This window comes from Vipera ursinii, assembly GCF_947247035.1.
Source record: "Vipera ursinii genome assembly, chromosome: 2".
Lineage (NCBI taxonomy): Eukaryota > Metazoa > Chordata > Lepidosauria > Squamata > Viperidae > Vipera > Vipera ursinii.
In genome coordinates, this window is record NC_139513.1 from 25567519 (window position 1) to 25589559 (window position 22041).

The 22041-nt window shown below is 44.4% G+C and overlaps 1 protein-coding gene across 1 annotated transcript; it reads left to right on the plus strand.

Annotated features, from left to right (window-relative positions):
- Positions 1–7240: 7240 nt before the first annotated feature.
- LOC310634795 (1-acyl-sn-glycerol-3-phosphate acyltransferase alpha-like) lies at positions 7241–18599 on the plus strand (the record flags this gene model as incomplete). Its single annotated transcript, XM_083353331.1, is given in 7 exon segments — positions 7241–7425; positions 11160–11293; positions 14891–15066; positions 15609–15704; positions 16801–16873; positions 18311–18463; positions 18466–18599. Coding segments are annotated over 7 exon segments (951 nt in total).
- Between the last annotated feature and the right edge of the window lie 3442 nt (positions 18600–22041).

Sequence of the window (22041 nt, forward strand, 5' to 3'; positions counted from 1 at the left end):
TGTGCGTGTGTGTGTGTGTGTGTGTGTGTGTGCGCGCGCATCACAATGAAGAAGGTTGCTCCAGGGCTGCATAACAGAGGGGCTCAACCCTTTCCTTCTTGTTGCCTTCTGCATTTTTTATTTTTTTTATTTTTAATTCCATTTATATCCTTCTCCGAAGACTCAGGGCGGCTTACAAGCTTAGCAGTAGCCTTCATTCTATGTATATGCCTGCTTATTAGGGCTTTCGCCCCCCTAAGCGGCATTATTACAAATTCAGCTTAATTGCCCCCAACAATCTGGGTCCTCATTTTACCTACCTCGGAAGGATGGAAGGCTGAGTCAACCTTGAGCCTGGTGGGATGCGAACCTGCACTAATTGCAGGCAGCTGGTGTTACTTAAGGAGGCATCAGCCCACTGCTCCACCAAGGCTCTTGTTGTGAGACAGTGTCAAACTCCCTGTCTAGAACCCCCCCCCCCCCCGGGTACCAGCTTGGCTGGAAGAGAAAGAGGAAGTTGGCAGCTGCAGTAGCAAGGATGCTGGTAAGCCTTGTCAGGTTGGGAGGGGGACATTAGCAGCTTGCCCCGACGATACCAGCTCGGTCATCTGAATTCTCCCTACCTAGAGTATTTAATGGCACTCCTCTCTTTCTAGCTAACCTTGTCTATACATCTGGCAAGACAAGAAAGAACGAGTCACAATATGGTACCGTATCCTGTCCCTCTGCAGAATTCATGGCAAGGAGTCGCATTTTTGAGACTGCTTTATACTACAAACTCCATGCAACTGGAAAACATCAGAGGAAAAACTGGGTAAGGAGTTGTTGTTTTTCTCAGACATACGAGCTTCTGACCCGCTGTGTGCATGTGTGAGCGGGGAGAAAGAATTTGAATTTGATAGTATCTTTCACTACATTCTGACGTGGTCATTTTTTCTACCCAGAAGAAGGTGTTTGCAGGGAGGGTAAAAAAAATTGTGATGGCAGACATGACCGGAGGATGGAACCCCATCCTTTTCTATGAGCTGTGGCGCAGTGGATAGAATGCAGTATTGCAGGCAAACTCTGTTCACTGCCAGGAGTTCAATCCTGACCAGCCCAAGATTGACTCAGCCTTCCATCCTTCTGAGGTCAGTAAAATGAGGACCCAGATTGTTGGGGCAAATATACAGACATTATATGCCACCCAGTGAATGCTATAAAGCAGGGCTTTTCAACCTTTTCACCCATTGTACCACTTTTAGGATATGGCAACAGCCAAGTACCACCAGTCGCCTAGCAAGGTGTCAAAAACTTGATGACCAAAAAAAAAGTGATGAAGTACAGGTAGTCCTCAACTTACAACAGTTTGCTTAGTGACTGTTCGAAGTTACAATGGCACTGAAAAAAGTGCCCCTCAAGCCACAGCCGAGCAAGACACCTGCCTGCCCACCCGGTGGCGCTCTTCGTCCTGTCCAAGGTTTTCGTTGTTGTGAGCATTTTTGTTGAGGCTTGGCAGCAGGGGTGTTTGGTTTTTATTCCCCCCGTTTGCTGGGTGGTTGCGGCAGGTTTTGGTCACTTCACATGACCCTGGGACATTGTGACCATCATAAATATGAATCAGTTGCCAAGCATCTGAATGTAAATCACAAGACCCTGGAGAAACTGCAACATTCCAGCTGATCGGCGCTTCTTCTGGGCTCAGCAGAAGCACCAGGATCGGCACCAAGCTCCAGCTGGAGCCTGGTGCTGATCCTGGTGCTTCCGCTGAGCCCTGACAGCCCTGCAGCTCCAGCCGTCTCTCGCTCAGGCTTGTGCGGTGCTGCCACCGATTCAGCTCATTCCCCTCCCCTGCTACCACTTTTCTAGGATGGCCGTGTACCACCTGCCAGGTGCCAATGTACCACAGGTGGTACCCGTACCACTGGTTGAAAAGCCCTGCTATAAAGTACTGTGGTGCGGTACATAAATCTAGTGCTGTTGCTATTTCTCTGTGCACTGCAACAAGGCTAAAAAATGAAGAGGGCATCGGTTGAATGGTGGTGGCCACTATCCTGACTTTTTGGACCTGCACGGGCACTTTGGCCCTACCTCATCCAGATTCCATCTTGTGGTGTGTGCCACTCAGGCCAAATCTTCAATTCTTTGCAAAGATTTGGGAATCCGGAAGATCAAAGATTGGAAAACTATTGCTTTCCAGAGGGTGCAAAACTACAACTCCCAGCAGCTCCTACGAGCAGGGGCAATGCTACAGTAAAGGAAGCCTCTTGGTGTAGTTCAGCTTGAGCAAATTCTAAGCACTCTCACTAGACCAGGGGTCTTCAAACTTGGCCGTTTTATGACTTACTGTATGGACTAACTCCCAGAATTCCTCAGCCAGCGTGCCTGGCTGAGGAATTCTGGGAGTTGAAGTCCACAAGTCATAAAAGGGCCAAGTTTGAAGGCCCCTGCACTAGACTAAGCCTCAGGAGCCTTCGTGAGAAGTGCTCCCAGTTCAATAGATCCCAAACTGCTTTAAGTTTCTAAGATAGACACATCCTCACCTGTGTATCTCATACTGTAGCGGTGTCTTGCTTCTTTGATTTCCTCTCACTTCTGACCTTCTTGTTTTGTCCTCCCCCAATTTTCATTTTGGTGCTGCAGATTATGGTGCATTTACAAAAGGGAAACCAGAGGAAGATGCTCTTGGAGGAGAGAGAATGCAGCATCTGGTTCAGCAAGACTGAAAAAAAAAAAAGGACAATTTGGGGCTGGCAGCTGTCCAGGCTAGAGACTGAGGTCCAGCGCCCTCTAGTGTACATTTAGCAAACAATCTCATGTGCCTTGTCTTCAAACACTTCTGCGATAGAAAAAGCTCCCAACTTTTCTTGTTCATAGTTGTCATACACACACACACACACACACACACACACACCTCATAACATACAGGTAGTCCTTGGGTTACAATCACAACTGAACCCAGAATTTTGGTTGCTAAGCAAGGCAGTTATTAAGTATTAAGTACCCAAGGTTACAACCGTTTTTTGCTATAGTTGTTAAGCGAACCACATGGCCATTAAGCAAACCTGGCTTCCCCCACTGACTTTGCTTGTTGGAAGCCAGCTGGGAAGGTCACAAATGACAATCACATGACCCCAGGATGCTGCAACCATTGTAAATACATGCTGGTTGCCAAGCAACCGTATTTTGATCATGGAAAGGCTGTGACAGTTGCAAGTGAGAGTAACAGTCGTAAGTCACTTTTCTGAGTGCCATTGTAACTTTGAATGATCACAAAATGAGTGGTTGTAAGTTGAGAACCACCTGTACACAATTTGAAATTATTCTACTCAAGACTCTTTGTATCAACTGAAAAGAAAATCATCTTTTTTGTATTTATTGAAATAATAATTATTAAGCATTTTTACATCATTTTTAAAATGTGAAGATTAAAAACAAAAAACAAAAGAGGAAGAATTTTGGAATTTCTGATTTCCAAGAAGCAAAAAAAAAACTAACCTCAAGATTAATAAATAAAGGGAGAGGACATCCCTTCCTCACTTTGAAATTTGGTAGGATCATAAATCAAGAAAATAAAATGGATTGTCTGTTCCTTCCTGTTAATTTCTACATAATCCCATTAATATTTAAATCCATGAATACCGGTACTTAGCTTTTTGAAAATCAGCTTCCTAAAGAATTTTAAGAGTTGCCATGTTTAGTAACTCACAGAAGAATCAGAGAGATGATTTAAAAAAACCCAGAACCTTTACCTTTTCCATTAAATTATTTCATCTGAAAAGTTCCTACTGGACTCCTCCTGATTTTTGACTGCCACGGACTAATGTGGTTCTCCTACAATATGAAACTTATACCCAATCCCTAATTTATATTCCTTGGTCAAACGGCATGCAGGGTGCCAACAACTTCCTTTTGCTGATTTTGGAGTAAATGAAAGAAGACATAGAATGTGCAAGAAAACATATGGCTACCACATGGTGCCAAATTTATGCAAATACATTCCTCAAGCAAGTTGAATGCACTACTTTCTCAATAAAACTGCGAAGCATGATGTAAATATACAGTAAGTTTCTTCTCGGTGGAAGTGGGACTTGTCCAGCTTGATGTCAGAAAGCTCTGCTTTCCTCGCTCCTCTGCATTATGTCCAGCCTCTAGCTCTGTGGTGGCGAACCTATGCCACGCGTGCCACAGGTGTCACGCAGAGCCCTCTGTGGGCACGTGTATCATTGCCCCAGTCCTAGGCCTTCAGCTGGGTTTTATAAAACGTTTTCGCTTTAGGCCTCCGCCACCATGTGGGGGAAAAAAAAGGTTCAATCAATCAATTTCAACTTCTCACAGGAAAAAAAAATCTTGCAAAGTTGGAATTGATTGAAATTTTAGTCCCACCCAGTCTGCAGATACCACCGCAGCCACGCCCACCCAAGGGGCCACGCCCACCTAGCACCTGACGATACATAAGTGGGTTTTGGGTTGTAGTTTGGGCACTCGGTCTCTAAAAGGTTCGCCATCACTACTCTAGCTACAGGAAGCCCTCAAGTTACAACTGTAATGGAACCTGCTTATACAGGTGAAACTTGAAAAATTAGAATATTGTGCAAAAGTTCATTTATTTCAGTAATGCAACTTAAAAGGGGAAACTAATATATGAGATAGACTCATTACACGCAAAGTAAGATAGTTCAAGCCGTGATTTGTCATAATTGTGATGATCATGGGTTACAGCTCATGAAAACCCCAAATCCACAATCTCAGAAAATTAGAATATTGTGAAAAGGTTCAATATTCTAGGCTCAAAGTGTCCCACTCTAATCAGCTAATTAAGCCATAACACCTGCAAAGGGTTCCTGAGCCTTTAAATGGTCTCTCAGTCTGGTTCAGTAGGAATCACAATCATGGGGAAGACTGCTGACCTGACAGTTGTGCAGAAAACCATCATTGACACCCTCCATAAGGAGGGAAAGCCTCAAAAGGTAATTGCAAAAGAAGTTGGATGTTCCCAAAGTGCTGTATCAAAGCACATTAATAGAAAGTTATGTGGAAGGGAAAAGTGTGGAAGAAAAAGGTGCACAAGCAGCAGGGATGACCGCAGCCTGGAGAGGATTGTCAGGAAAAGGCCATTCTTGGGGACTTTCACAAGGAGTGGACTGAGGCTGGAGTCAGTGCATCAAGAGCCACCACACACAGACGGATCCTGGACATGGGCTTCAAATGTGGTATTCCTCTTGTCAAGCCGCTCCTGAACAACAAACAACGTCAGAAGCGTCTTACCTGGGCTAAAGAAAAACAGACCTGGTCTGTTGCTCAGTGGTCCAAAGTCCTCTTTTCTGATGAGAGCAACTTTTGCATCTCATTTGGAAACCAAGGACCCAGAGCCTGGAGGAAGAATGGAGAGGCACACACTGCAAGATGCTTCAAGTCCAGTGTGAAGTTTCCACAGTCTGTGTTGATTTGGGGAGCCATGTCATCTGCTGGTGTTGGTCCACTGTGCTTCATTAAGTCCAGGGTCAACGCAGCCGTCTACCAGGAGATTTTGGAGCACTTCATGCTTCCTTCCACAGACGAGCTTTATGGGAAGGCTGACTTCATTTTCCAGCAGGACTTGGCACCTGCCCACACTGCCAAAAGCACCAAAACCTGGTTCAATGACCGTGGGATTACTGTGCTTGATTGGCCAGCAAGTCGCCTGACCTGAACCCCATAGAGAATCTATGGGGCATTGCCAAGAGAAAGATGAGAGACATGAGACCGAACAATGCAGAAGAGCTGAAGGCTGCTATTGAAGCATCCTGGTCTTCCATAATACCTCAGCAGTGCCACAGGCTGATAGCTTCCATGCCACGCCGCATTGAGGCAGTAATTGCTGCAAAAGGGGCCCAAACCAAGTACTGAGTACATATGCATGCTTATACTTTTCAGAGGTCCGATATTGTTCTATGTACACTCCTTGTTTTATTGATTGCACGTAATATTCTAATTTTCTGAGATTGTGGATTTGGGGTTTTCATGAGCTGTACGCCATAATCATCACAATTATGACAAATCACGGCTTGAACTACCTTGCTTTGCATGTAATGAGTCTATCTCATATATTAGTTTCCCCTTTTAAGTTGCATTACTGAAATAAATGAACTTTTGCATGATATTGTAATTTTTCGAGTTTCACCTGTAGTCATAATGGTCGTAAATTGGGTCAGTCACATGACCAACCCAAGACATCTTTGTTTGCAGCAGTTGTTAAGCGAAGGAACACCGTGGCCATAAATGCAAACCCGTTGTTCACTGTGGGTATGGTTTTGCCAAAAAACGGAAGTCCTGTTTTTTGGCAAAACTGTTGTAAAACGGTCACTTGACTTCAGGATGCTGTGTAAAACAGCTTCGTAAAACACAGTTGTGATCCAGGGGGACCCCCAACCGTCGGAACTAAGAATCCAGGTTATAAGTTTTCAGGTAGGTTGTGACTGAACATTGCGAGGTGACGAGTTATAAGTCAAAAACTACTTACATTATAGTCAACTAGATGCCTCTGAAAAACCCTCAAGTAGAATATGAAGATTTAAGAACCCAAGACAGATCGCACAGAGAAAGTATGCATGTAAATGGAAAAGTCTTAGATTTAGGGCTAAACATACCTGTAGAAAAGATAACTTGTACCTCACGAGGCAGGGAATTTCACGGCTGTAAAGTCCCTTGTCATTCTGAAGATGCCCTTCCCTTCTGCACATCAGATAGCAGAATTACGAAAAGCAGGTTGTCTGTCCCTTGGTAATTGTTATATGGAGGATTGGCTTACCTACACAGTGACTCCCAATAAAGCAAGTGCTGTCACATGTATTGGATAATTGTGTTGCGTAGACCTTAACTGGTGATATTTCCTTCTGTTTCTCCCATCCCCAAACCTTCATTTGCTAACTGCGCATCTGCCGAGGATAGTTTGAGAGCAGGCCTGAATAGTATTTTTCTTTCTCATCTGTTGACAACTTGGGGGGTTGTTTTCTATTAAGCACGTGTAATCTTTTTGAAATCAATAGCATTAATCAGTTGACCTTAGCTGAGATGTTTCATCTATCCCAAAATGCAAGTATACACCTCTGCACATTCCTGGCTCCCACGCCTAGCCCCACATGTTCGTTAAAACCAATGAAACCTCTGCCTTGCTGTGATGGACTTGCTTGAACAGGTTCTTTTTAATGTATGCTGAATTGCACACCCAGCCACACCATCAAAGCATTGTAAGCTATGTGGGATGTTTGTCTGTCTGTAGTGTTCTGCCCTAGCAAAGAGCATGGCTCAGTCGCTATTCCTGGTCAATGTCTTCCTCCTCTTGTTAGCAGTTGTGCTCCTTTATCATTTTAGCAATGTCTTCAGATACTACTTCAGGATTTGCTTTTTAAAAGGCTGGATACTTGTGTGGTCCTTTTTTCTGCTCCCGGTCCTAGCTGTCTGTGGAAGGAATGTGGCAAATATGAGGTAAGTCACGCAGCGCTATGGCATCACACACACACATGCATGCACACGCACACACACGTGTGTGAGTGTGTGTGTGTGTGTGTGTGTGTGTGTGTGTGTGTACTTTCAGTGACTATCACAGCGGTAGGCAACCTTGGCTCTTTTATGACTCATGGACTTCAACTCCCAGAATTCCTGAGCCAGCATGGCTGGCTCAGGAATTCTGGGAGTTGAAGTCCATGAGTCATAAAAGAGCCACGGTTGCCTACCCCTGGACTATCAGGTGTTAAACCGAGCAACAGGGAGAGTTGCTCTAGTAGAGTTGGGAGAAATGAAAGCAGAAAAGCAGAATTATAGGGAGAAGCATAGAGATCCAGTCTGGGTCTGTCACCGGGACAAGAGGTTATGTCTTCTGTACGTTTGGACTTGTGCTGGAGCCCAAAAGCTTGGAAGAAGAAAAAAAAACCCTCTGGTCCCAGTGACCAGAGTGACCCTGATTGTATCCTGCAACATTATCTTGGGACGTGTACATTCGCCTTCATTTGTGAGAAGAGTAGAGAGTTATTTATTTGCTTACTTGCTTTACTTGTTGGATTTGCAGCCTGCTTTTCCTCCAGAAACTCAAAACAGCGCCCTTGTAGATCCCATTTTATCTTATCTCCATTATCCTGTTAAGTAGGTTAGGCTGCAGCTGAGTGACTTTAAAGTGTATGAGGTCATCCAGTTGAGTTTCCATAAATGAGAGTTTTAATTGAAGAGCTGCACCATCAGGTGACATTAAGAAAACAAGGAGGAAAGCAGGTCTCCTTGAGTACCATGTACAAAGACTAGCAATCTGAACCAGATAGATAAGCAGAAAAACCATTGAAGAGATTGTGTATGTTTCCGGATCACAAGAAGCAACCCTGAAGTTCTAGGGCAGGGTTTCCCCACCTTGATAATCTACATGTATAGGGACATCAGTTCCCAGAATTCCACCAACAGCATAGTGATTGCTGAGAATTCTGGGAGTTGAAGACCACTCGCCTTCAATTTGGCAAGGATAGGAAACACTGTTCTAGGGCAAAGGGTGGCCCACATCTTATAATCTGAAGCCCCCTGATAGTTCAGTCTCACAAAAAGAGCAGCCCATGTACTTCCTGGCAGCTAGCTGCAGAAAGAGAGAGAGAAAAAAGAGAGATGCTGCCCATTGGCTTCTTCAATCCCACCATTTGCTGTTTACACTTGCAGGAATACCTCCTTATAGTTGGAATACCTCCTTATAATCTGTTCTTGCTACAAAAGGTGTCCTCCCCCAGGAAAAACATGAAAAGATTACAGCAGATGAAACACTGGACCTTTCTATAATTTAGCAGAACAGTTGCATGAAAAAATATATATTTTAGCCAATGGTGCCAGAGCTCATCTAAGTACTCGATCCAAAATGAAAAATAGACATTCTGAGACTACCATAATTCTGAATATGTGGACATGCTAGTGATGCTCTATAGTCTATACCTTCATAATATCTTACAGAGCCTGCCAGGTTTACAGCCATGTTTCGTTGCTCTGATTGCTTCTTATAATTCCAGAGTCTTTGGTGACAGTTTTTTTTATTTTTTATTTTATTTTAATTCCATTTATATCCCGCCCTTCTTCGAAGACTCAGGGCGGCTTACAAGCTTAGCAGTAGCCTTCATTCTATGTATATGCCTGCTTGTTAGGGCTTTCACACACACACCCCAAGCGGCATTATTACAAAGTCAGCTTAATTGCCCCCAACAATCTGGCTCCTCATTTTACCTACCTCGGAAGGATGGAAGGCTGAGTCAACCTTGAGCCTGGTGGGATGCGAACCTGCACTAATTGCAGGCAGCTGGGGTTACTTAAGGAGGCATTAGCCCACTGCTCCACCAAGGCTCTAAGAGTACAGTATGAGGTTAATCAAGAAAACTTGTCTGAAATTGTCTGAAATGATAGGGTCTCCTGCTTGAGCAGGGCGTTGGACTAGAAGACCCCCAAGGTCGCTTCCAGCTCTATTATTGTGGAAGAGGAGAGGAGATAGTACTTGTTGTATGTGGGAAACTTCATAACTGTCCATTATGGTATATGGATCATAGGATGCATTGCACTCATGTATATTAGGATGCACCCAGCTCTTCCTGAGTGATTGGGCTCTACTGGAGCCCTAAAACAAAACAAAGAGGCCTAAACTGATGGAGCGTGGTCTTTCCCTGAGACCAAGGACAACTTTAATCTGGTTTCCACTCAAGGGGATTCTGGGTCAGTTCCTAAATTTTCTAGACAAATTCATATTATTATTATTAAAATATTGTTCCTGTACTGAGTGTCTGGAATACAGGTAGTCCTTGACTAATAACCGTTTGTTTAGTGACCCTTCAAAGTTACAACTGAAAAAGTGACTTATGACTGTTTCTCACGCTTATGACCATTGCAGCATCCCCATGGTCACATGATCAAAACTCAGATGCGTGTCAACTGATTCATATTTATCAAGGCGGCAATGTCCCGCGGTCATGTGATCACCTTTTGCAACCTTCTGACAAGCAAAGTCAATGGGGAAGCCAGATTCACTTAACAACCATGTTACTAACTTAAGAACTGCAGTGACTTCCTTAACAAATGTGGCAAGAAAGGTCGTGAAACGGGGCAAAACTCACTTAACAAATGTCTCTCTTAGGAAAAAAAATGATGGGCTCAGTTGTAGTTGGAAACCAAAGGACTACCTGTGTGTGCTCTTTAGCTGATGAACCCATGATTGCCCTTGTTGGCCATACACAAGACACTTCCCCATTATCTCTGAACACGCACAGGTTCTACTGCTGAAGAAAACACAAAACTCCTCAGAGATAAAATTTTAGCTAGGTGTTTGCTCCCTCAACTTACCACATTCTATTGCACTTCATTAATGTTCTACTCTAAGCACACACACAAAAATTGGATGCTGGCTAATGGATCAAATAAGCGCTGAAGGGTGAGAAGTACAATTGAACATTGGAGTAATTAATTCCTTAGACATGAGCACCACAAAAGAACTGCCCACCAGGAAGAAAGAAATATGTTGGAATGACAACCTGGAATTGATCACATTTTCTATAGCTGTGTTTCCCAACCTTGGCCTCTTGAAGATGTGAGGACTTCAACTCCCAGAATTGAAGTCCACACATCTTGAAGTTGCTGTTCTGTAGCATAAAAATGTGAGACGAAAGGACAGCAAAATAGTGTTGGACAATAATGACCTAATTGTAACTGGATGAAGATTGCCCATGTTTTATGGAAGAGTGCAATTGGTCTTATTGGAATCAGCTCTAGCAACTTCCTCGGCTTCTTTTCCAAAACCGCTCTTAATGTTTCTAAAGTAAAGGTAAAGGTAAAGGTTCCCCTGCACATGTGTGCTAGTCGTTTCCAACTCTAGGGGCCGGTGCTCATCTCCGTTTCAAAGCCGAAGAGCCAGCGCTTGTCCAAGGACGTCTCCGTGGTCATGTGGCCAGCATGACTAGACGCCAAAGGCGCACGGAACGCTGTTACCTTCCCACCGGAGTGGTCCCTATTTTTCTACTTGCATTTTGACGTGCTTTCGAACTGCTAGGTTGGCAGAAGCTGGGACAAGTAACAGGCGTTCACTCTGTTACGCAGCACTCGGGATTCGACCTACCAAACTGCCGACCTTCTGATCGACAAGCTCAGCGTCCTAACCCACTGAGCCACTGCGTCCCTTGTTTCTAAAGTACGTCTGTTCTTATTCTTTATTTCAGAGTTCTACGTTTTACCATACTACCTTTGAAACTCCTTTATGGCATTAAGATCAACGTGCAGGGAGCTACAAATTTAAATCTAAAAGGGCCCTATGTCATCATCTCTAATCTGCAGTGCTCCTTGGACTTGCTTGGTGAGTGTGTTGATCCTTTGAAACCTACTGAATCAGAATAGAGCTGGAAGGGACCTTGGAGGTCTTCTAGTCCAGCCCCCTGCTCAAGCAAGGGATCCTATACCATTTCAGACAAGTGACTGTCCAGTCTCTTCCTAAAAACCTCCAGTGATGAAGCACCCACAATGTCTGAAGGCAAGCTGTTCCACTGGCTAATTGTCCTCACTGTTAGGAAGTTTATCCTGTGTTGGAATGGCCCTGAAAATATGTCTTGAAATAGGAATAACTCATTTCCGTCTCTACCAATGTAAGATTAACTTGAGGAAAAGTGCTCCCACAAAGAAAAATATTCCCCCCCTACAAAAAGGTGGACCCACAAAAAATGTGTCCATTTCATCATTTAATTTTATTGATCCTTTTTATTTTGTATTTTTAACTCTTTCTCTTTTGCTTGCCTTGTTTAGGCACACTGTGTGCTAGCCAAAGTAGAAATAGAGCATGTAGCTTAAATAAATTAAAAGCAGGGGAATAAAAAACAAAATAGTAGCAATAGCAGGCATGTAGATAGTAGTGATGGGTCTAGTTGCATTTTCCCTTAGACCAGGGGTGTCAAACTCAGTTTCATTGAGGGCCACATCAGCATTGTGGTTGCCCTCAGGGGGCCGGGTGGGTGTGGCCTGGGTGGGCATGGCTAGAGTGCATATGGCCTACTGGGTGGGCGTGGCCAGCTCTACATCATTTGCATCAAGGGTGCCTATGGGGGCCTGGGCAGGAGTGGGACAGATCTGAGGGTCTCTGGCAGAAGGAGGGTCTCTGGGCCAGGGCCAAGGCAGTGGGGGCCGTTCCCTCACTGTTTCCAGGATGGCTTCGTGGGCCGCATGAAACCACTTCACGGGCCGGATCTGGCCCCCAGGCCTTGTGTTTGACATGTCTGCCTTAGACAATATATGAATACTCTCCATCTATATGAAATATTTGAAACATTGTCATTTATGTACTGTGTTTAAAGTCAGACAATATGAAGCATTTGGAAACAGCATATGATTCAATGTGACTAAAATATCCTTTACTCACCCTTTATAGTCATGCCTGGTAGAAAATAAAATGGTTTCAGAATTCTCAATTCAGAATTCAGAATTCAAAATTTATTTATTTTATTTTATTGAATTTATATACCGCCCTTTCCTGAAGGACTCAGGGCGGTTTACAGGGTGCTTAAAACATTGATACAAAAATTAAAAAGAATTAAAAAGAATTAAATTTAATCCCTGAAAAAGTATTAAAAACCCTAATTAAAAACTTTCAGCCTGGGCCGGAAAGCTCAAAGAGCCAGGTCTTCAGGTCCCGGCGAAATGAACGAAGGTCGAGGGCGGTCCTAAGCTCCGCGGGCAGCTGGTTCCAGAGAGCAGGCGCACCCACAGAGAAGGCCCTCCCCCTGGGTGTTACCCGTCAGCAATCTTTAACCGGCGGCACCCTGAGAAGGCCCTCCCTGTGGGAGTGCACTGGATGAAGGGAACTTGATGCCGGCAGCAGGTGTTCCCTCAGATATCCCGGACGCAAGCCATTTAGGGCTTTATAGGTCATCACTAGCACCTTGAATCTCACCCGGAGGGCAACCGGAAGCCAATGCAGCTCGCGGAGTAGAGGTGTTCCATGGGAGTGTCAGGAAACCCCCATCACAACTCACGTGGCCGCATTCTGCACCAGCTGAAGCCTCCGAGTGGTCCTCAAGGGCAGCCCCATGTAGAGAGCGTTGCAGTAGTCTAAACGAGAGGTCACAAGCGCATGAGTGACTGTGCGTAGAGCATCTCGGTCCAGGTAGGGTCGCAACTGGTGCACCAGGCGAACCTGGGCAAAAGCCCCCCTGGTCACGGCTCCTATGTGATCTTCAAAGTTGAGCCGTGAATCCAGGAGGACGCCCAAGTTGTGAGCCCTATCAACGGGGGGTAACACCTCACCCCCCATCGTTAAAGATGGAATAGTCTGGTTAACCCGAGATGCCGATATGCACAGCCACTGAGTCTTGGCAGGATTGAGATGAAGCCTGTTTCTCCCCATCCAGACCCGGACCGCCTCCAGGCTACGGGACATCATGGCGAGGGCATCACTGGGTTGGTTCAGGGTGGAGAAACGGGCTTCATATAGATGTTGAACAGGAGGGGAGAGAGAACCGACCCCTGAGGAACTCCACAAACGAGAGGCCTCGGGGCGGATCTCTGCCCTCCCGTCAACACTGATGACAAAATGACAATAAAGGTTATCTAATCTAATCTAATCTCCCAAAGGAGAGTTAATATTTCATAATGGGGATGAATATTTTGCCTATCTCCTTCTGCCCTGTTGTTTTGTTTGTTTTTTTGCATTCTCTGGGCTTTTCATGCTTCATTTGAAGACGGGAGAGAACAGCAGATTATCCTGTCCTAACCCTTTTCCAGATCGAGAACCATGAATAGCTGGAGAACAAACTGATGCAGCAGCCAAGAATCTGTTTTCCATACCTGGAAACAACAAAGTGGAAGGACCTATTCTGTGGAGAAAGATAAACGGGTTTTGTCAGAAGAAGGAAGCTAACAGAACTTCTGTTTTGCTGCAGTTCTTAACCACCCGATACTTTCCTAGTGGGAGAATTGATCCTTTAGAAATCAGTGTTTCTCAACCTTGGGAACTTCAAGATGTGTAGACTTTAACTTTCAGAATTCTGGAAGTTGAAATCCACACATCTTAGAACAGGGGTCTGCAACCTTGATGACTTTAAGACTTATGGACTTCAGCTGAAGTCCACAAGTCTTAAAGTCGTCAAGGTTGCAGACCCCTGTCTTAAGAGTTGCTGTGACTGAGAAACATTGCTTTAGATAGTCAAGTCATAATCCATGTATGGTTTCCTAACCACAAAATAACCAACATAATGCTGAGAAGCAAGGCTCTCTTTGTCCCAATAGCTTTCCTTCCACAGCATATACAAGAAATTCCACTTTTCCTGAGAGCAGGGGTCTTCAAACTTGGCCCTTTATGACTTGTGGACTTTAACTCCCAGAATTCCTCAGCCAGGCACGCTGGCTGAGGAATTCTGGGAGTTGAAGTCCACAAGTCATAAAAAGGCCAAGTTTGAAGACCCCTGCCTTAGAGGAACCTGAAGTCAGCCTTGCTCACTCCACTATCTTCCACATCCATTCCTTACAACCCTCAATCCTCACTTATATTGAATAGCAAAAAAAAAAAGTGTTAAGTTTTTCTTCAGGGGGCTCTGCATCTCTTAATACAAACTAAAGCAAATACACTTCATGTTGGCCCACAAATTAAAATTTATTTTTCAAAAACAATATTTTCTTTTTTTCCTTTGGCTAGCAATTTTCATTTTCAACCTTTGTAGCCCAGCACTTCTTGTGGGCATAGCTTGGGAAAAATTGCTCAAGAATGTTCTTGTACCTTTGTAACAATCCTCTGAAATTGTTGAACCCAACTGGGATGTGAATCTAGGTCTGTTCACTCCAGCTGCTGCTAATCCTGGCCTGCCTACCTTACACAATGGGGAACTGGGGGGGGGGGCTGGAAAAAACCTTCAATTAACCCTAGATTTGATCTTCTTTCTGATCCCCTTCTTCTTCTGGAAAACTCCAGGGATTTTTCAAATCTTGCCCGAGCGATGTACCCTTTTCGTCAAGCAAGAGGTCCTGTACATGTTTACTGTTGGTGTTGTCTTGTGGCTCTGTGGTTTCATTTTCATTGACCATAAGAAGGAAACAGAAGCTGTTGAGATAATGTCAGCAACTGGAGACATCATGCTCCGGGACCACGTGAGTAGGGGAGGACAGCAATACAATGGCTATATTGGGCTTTCTGTATTCATAAAACATAAAGCTTGGAGGTCTTCTACTCTAACTCTCTGCCCAAGGCAAGAGGCTGATACCATCTTGCATAAGCGATTGTCCAACCTTTTCTTGAAAACCTCCAGCAATGGAGCACTGACAATTCTGAGAAGCAAGCTGCTCCACAAATTCACTCGACAACTGCAATTATTGGTTTAACAATCATGAAAAAAGTTGCAAAATCTGGGGCAACTCACTTAACCAGTTTGCTTAGCAATGGAAATTCTGGTTCCAATTGTCTTTGTAAGTTGAGGACTATCTGTCTTAATTTCCGGTGCCTATTTTAATATGACCACATGGCGGGAATGTAGAGTTTTGCTTTTGGAAAATTGGTACTAGAACTGGTGGAATTGAGAGGAATAGTGTGTAACAGGAATCAAAGATACCCCCTTGTCAATACTGTATTAATCGGCTGAAGAAGAAAGGCCTAATTTATTCATTATTAAATATGTTCTTTTCTGTCTAATTAGCTGCGGATATGGGCATTTTCTGAAGGCCACAGAACTGATGAATCCACCTTGGAACCCTTGCAAAGAGAAGCTGTCCATCTTGCAGTGAAGGCACAGGTAAGAACGTGACATTTCCACACTTCTTATTTCTTCATTTAACTCAGTCAGGAATGGAGATAAGAGAGCAATTGTATTTCTGTGAGTCATTCATTGGTAGAAACCAGAACCATCAAGCTAAGCAATGTATAATCATAATCGTCATTGGTGTACAGTGATAATTATTATTAGCAACTAAGCTACCACCCAAAGCAGCTAAATAAAAAAACAAAAACCCTTGTATCTCGTATTAAAAGAATATGTCCTTATTAAATACTATGAATTCAAGGTTGGAGGGAGGTGTTTTATCTTCCTTTCCCAAAACGTCACCCCAAAGCTACACTGGATTATTTTCTTTTAATACATAGCTATTAAAAATGTCAGATCAACTTTATCTGGGGCAGTGCTGTGGCTCAGCAGTTAAGACTCTGGGCTTATCAGTTGGAAAGTTGGCAGCCCAGGTTTGACACCTGAATGTCATGCGACAGGGTGAGCTCCCGTTCTCCCCCCCCGCAATCTCCTGCCAACCTAGCAGTTCGAAAGCATGCAAATGCAAATAGATCAATAGGTACCATTTCAGTGGGAAGGTAACAGCGCTCTGTGACGTCATGCTGGCCACATGACCTCAGAATTGTCTTCAGACAGTGCTGGCTCAATGGCCTTGAAACGGAGATGAGCACCGCCCTCTACTGAGAACCAAAATAGCAGCATCAGTCCTTGGGACGGTTTTCCCTCAGCAAGGCCTTCCCCACTCCTCAAACCTGGTTCTACACCGATCAGAGGTTGCAGCAATAGCATATTGCTGCTTGGATGTGGCCACATAGGTCACTTCTCTTCAGTTTTCCTTTAGGAAGATGGTGTTAAAAACACACACACACCCAAAACCTTACACAAAAGTAGCTGCCAGGGTGTCTACAGGGTATGGCAAACAAGTCGAGATGGTGGCTGTGATGGTAGAATTGAAGCCTCTCTTGATTGTATGTCCAACACGGCCACCATCTTTATGTGTTACTCTGCCGACACCGTGGTGGAGAGGTTGACTTTATGATTCCATTTTCACAATGCAACAGTCATGATGCCCCTCTTCTGAACAGTGATCGTTTTTCTTTCCATGCAGGTGCCAATCGTTCCTGTGGTGATGTCCTCCTACAGACCATTTTTCAACATAAAGACTAACAAATTCACATCTGGTATTCTGTTGCACTGGGAATAGCTAAGTCAATGATTGTCTGGGTTCCCCCCCACACCCCGAGAGGTAGCAGCATGTCAGCTCTTAAGGGGAGGCCTGGAATTGCAAGTGACCGGGATAAAAATAGGTCAGCCCTTCCATCACACAGCACTGTAGTCTCCGCAGATAACAGTTTTGGGCTGGGGACTCCACTTGATTTAACCTTACTGGAGAGCCAAAATGTTCAGCCTCGCAGTTAGGGTGGGATTTTCTTTCCCCATGAGAATCAAAATATTTTCAAGGGGGGAAAAAAAGGAAGTCCAGCTGCCTTTTGAAAAGCATCTTTGGGACCTTTATAGGAGGATTTCTTTTAAAAAGCAAAAAAAAAATGGAGCTGCAATTAAATCCATTGCCACATTTTAGCAATATAATCATTGTGTTCTAAAAAGGGCACTCAAATAAACTGGGCAGAAGCAGTATAACTGGTTGCCCACTTTTGCTTGAAAGCCAAGGTCTCTCTGAATCTAACACGAGAACTTCTGAATGGCAGAGAAGGTCTATAATTTATGCAAACTATACTTCCAAGGACAGGTAGTCCTTCAGTTATGACTGGCTGTTTAGCGATGGTTCAGAATTACAACAGACCTCCCCCAAAAGGTATTTATTTATGTCCCAGTTCCGAGTTCTAATGACCAGGCTGAAAATCAGTGTTTACTTCCAATTTTTGATAATAAAAAAAGGCCCATAGCAAACAATGGGTCCGCTTAACGACTGTAGTGTTTCCTTAATGATTGCGGTGTTCGCTTAACAACCATAGCATTTGCTTTATGGCCTCCGCAAAAAAGGTCGTAAAATTGGGTCGAGTCACATGATGACTCATTTCATGACTGTCATGACTTACAACCACAATGGCAGGCTGCACTGCAGGTTGTAAATTTATTTATTTATTTATTTAATTTATATATATAATTTATATATAAATTTATATAATTTATATTTATTTATTTATTTAATTTATATGATTTTATATAAATCAAGGACTACCTGCACTAAGTTTAGACGCATTAGCTACAAAGTCAAGAGATAAGATTACATAGTTCAGGGGTAGGCAACCTTGGCTCTTTTATGACTTGTGGACTTCAACTCCCAGAATTCCTGAGCCAGCATGGCTCAGCTTGGAAACCTCTCCCTTTCCCCTCAGCATGGCTGGCTCAGGAATTATGGGAGTTGAAGTCCACGAGTTGCCTACCCCTGCCATAGTTCCTGTTTTGTGTTGCTCAATACACAAGTCCACTTGTAATTCTCCCCTGTGCAAGTTAGGGTTGGTCAGGGCTTCCACAAACCAGCTGGGACCCTGGAAGCTGAAGTGGTCCTCTGGATGAGGCATGATTGACATCACATGCATTTGGATACTTATGAGCCATGCCACAATAGATGTCTTTGTTTTCTCTCCTCCAAGGGGACATCACTGTCCGGATTCTTCCTCCGGTGAAGACCAAGGGATTCAGCCCGGGTGATATCCCAGACTTAACAGACCATGTGTATGGGACCATCCTGTCCAACTTCCATGAGATCTCAGGAGAGCCTGCGGAACAAGCAAGCATGGACAAGGAAGACACCAGACAAGCCCCCAATTACTAAGGAACTTATTTAATTCCCCCACACACACACACGCACACACTTCATTGCTTCTTTTTGTACTTTTTGGGGATCTACCCATTTGTGGTTGGCTGTCTTGGGTGTCTTAACCTGCGACAAGGATTTCTGATAAGAAGAGTGCAATTTCCTTTGGGATAAAGCGGAGAGATCCTTGGGGAGCCCGTAAAAGCGGTTCTCCTCTTTGTTTTGGATTTGAGTCCTGCTTCCCTTTCCCATGCCCTTTGAAGGACAGAAAACTAAAATGAAAGGGAGCTCCATGCAGCACGAACCTGAGTAGGCTGGCTGGGCTTCTCCAAACAAGTTTCTCGGCTACGTTGCTTCTAGAGCCAGAACTGGGGAAGGCAGCAGCATTGTGAGGCAAGCGCCGGTTGCCACAGCAACCGGTGCCTCCGATGTGAAAGGGACAGCTCAAGGGACAGCTCGGCCTGAGTCAGAGAGAGCCTGTTGGGAGGAAGAATTTGCAATCGGATTGTGAGGCCGAACACGTGCCTCACATACCCTCCCGAAGGCTGGAGCGGAGGCCAGTGCCCTTAATGTGGCCTCAGAGATCTCAGCTTTTTTGCACACAGGTAAATATGGCGTAGGAGGACCATTTGATCGGATGCTTCCCTGACTCACTTTGGCCATGCAATGGCTTGTGGGAACCTCAGTCTTAAGTGTTGCATACACCGGGACATTGCATTAAATCATCATGGGATGTCTTTTGTTAATTCAGGTTTAGTGACTTTTGTTAATGCAGCCAGAGGTGGTGAGGCTACAGGGTAATGCATCTGAGTTTTCCCGTTGTAGCACTGTGTGTGTGTGTTGGTGGGAAAGAAAGTTTGGGGGACTTGGAACTTTGTCAATTAACCCTGTCATATTGTGGCACTTTTCCCTCCCACTGGGGCTTTCCCAATAGAAGACCAGATCTTGCGACACCAATTATTCTTGTTTGCCTAAGTAATCTAAAATAAATGTTATATATTATGGAATATTCTGTATTTACTTTGAATATTGACTTACTGCCACAATTATACTGTATATCTCTAGACAGTTTACAAATCAATTCATGAAAACTATGAAAGCTGTAAAAAAATAAATCAGTAAAATTTAATCAGGTGAGAAACAAGGGGTATCCTTTGTTTGGATAATGGCATCCAGAGGCTTGTCTGAAAAGGCTGTTTTCATCATTGTCTGAAAGGGGACCAAAATGGGATCTACCCAGATCTTTGCTGGGGGAGCATAGTCTAAAGCAGAGGTGTCAAACTCGCAACATCACATGATGTGTCGCGACGTATCATGACTATTTTTCCATTGCTGGCAATGGGGTGGGTGCAGGTTTTCCATTACACATCCGGTCTGCGGGCCAGCAGTTTGATACCCCTGGTCTAAAGGGTCGAAGTAGGGAGCATAAGAGAAGCATTGTTTCCAAGTTCTGTCTTTTTCTGTGGACACTCAAGCCTTCTTCCATATCTTCTGCTTGTCCATATAATAAACTCATGTGACACTTCCATTTCCCTTTCCTTTTATTCTTATTCAAATACTTTCAACAGAATTCTATGCTCTGCTTTGTGAATTTCAGTGCACTTGTATGCTTCCTTTACACACAACACAACTTCCTTTCTGTTTATTCCTAGCAAGAGCTTGACATATCACTGGCTGATATGAATACCTCCTGATCAGGGACGCAGTGGCTCAGTGGGTTAGGACGCTGAGCTTGTCGATCAGAAGGTCGGCAGTTTGGCGGGTCGAATCCCGAGTGCCGCGTAACACAGTGAGCACCTGTTACTCGTCCCAGCTTCTGCCAACCTAGCAGTTCGAAAGCACATAAAAATGCAAGTAGAAAAATGGGGACCACTCTGGTGGGAAGGTAACAGCATTCCGTGCGCCTTTGGCGTCTAGTCATGCTGGCCACATGACCACGGAGACGTCCTCGGACAAGCGCTGGCTCTTCGGCTTTGAAACGGAGATGAGCACTGGCCCCTGATGAGTCGGAAATGACTAGCACGCATGTGCGGGGGAACCTTTACCTTTACCTCCTGATCTCCTTCTCTGGGTCATGTGCTTTACTTGTTTGCCTTTCTGTGTTTCTTGGCATTCACTCTTTTACCCTTCCTAAGGAGTGCCACCTATTGAAAAAATTCTCACCTTCTCTGGCATATTGCAGTATAGACACTCATTCCCCCTAAGCCTTTTGCTTTCTCCAATAAGGACCCAAATTTTCAGTACCAGCTGGTGCAGTTGGGGTTCTTGCTGAGTGAAAGGACAAAGATTACATCCACCTTGCAAATTGCTGAGAAGCTTCTTTTGTTCTCCACACCGCTTGGTGTTTTTTCGAGTTTCCCTCTGGCCAATTCTTAATTTGCTCTCCTTATTTGCTTGCTGGATGACCAAGTAGAAAAATAAATTACACTCAGGTCATCCCGCCAGAGTATGCATGTCTATAACAGGCTTATTGATCAATATATGCATATTTCCATCCATCCAACCTAGTAATGAGGAATTTTGCAAAAGTTGCATCATTGAGGCTTAAGCAAGAAGCAACAGTTGTATCTGCTTCAAAGCAAGGTTACAGTTTAAATAAAAAAGGAGCAGCAGCTGAGGAAGCAATAAATTTTCCAAAATGTAAGAGATGACAGCAGTTATGGACCAACTGACAGGGATTGGGGAAAACAGACAAGTGATGAAATGTTTAAGAACTATCAGAGCGGATAGCAATGAGTAGTCAAGAGGGAACAGCTGTGAGAGATGGAATGTGTAAAATACAGCAAATTATAGGAAGAATTTGAAGAATCTGGGTTACTGGCTGCTCTTCCAGGATTAGAATTTGAATAATTCCCTTTTAACATCTGAAAAGCTGATCATTCTGTTCTCATCTGCTCATTTTCTGAGCCCTCCAAATAACTTTACCTAGGTCAGATTCCAATACCCCCAAAAAGTAACTTCTCTGAAATGTCAATATTCCCACATTGTCAAAGCCACAACCACACAAATCAAGGAAACATCTGCAAATATTGAAACAGAGATGGACTTGAGGATATTCCAATTTTCAGAATTATCAAACTTTCAATTCCAAATATTGATGGGGACTGAACAAGAGTCCTCGGTGCTCTCTGAGTTTGGTTGTCTGTTTGCAGACATTTCATGACCTGACTAGGTAATTTCATCAAAGCACTAAGCACAGGGAGCACCAAGCACTTACAGTTCAATCCTGAGCTACATATATCATCATCTATTGCAGGGGTGTCAAACTCAATTTCATTGAGGACCGCATCAGCACTGCGGTTGCCCTCAGGGGGCTGGGTGGGTGTGGCCTGGGTGGGCGTGGCCTACTGGGTGGGCGTGGCTAGAGTGCATATGTCCTACTGGGTGGGCGTGGCCAGCTCTACATCGTTCACATCAAGGGTGCCTATGGGGTCCTGGGCAGGAGTGGGACAGATCTGAGGGTCTCTGGCAGGAGGAGGGTCTCTGGGCCAGGGCCAAGGCAGTGGGGGCCGTTCCCTCACTGTTTCCAGGATGGCTTCGCGGGCTGCATGAAACCACTTCACGGGC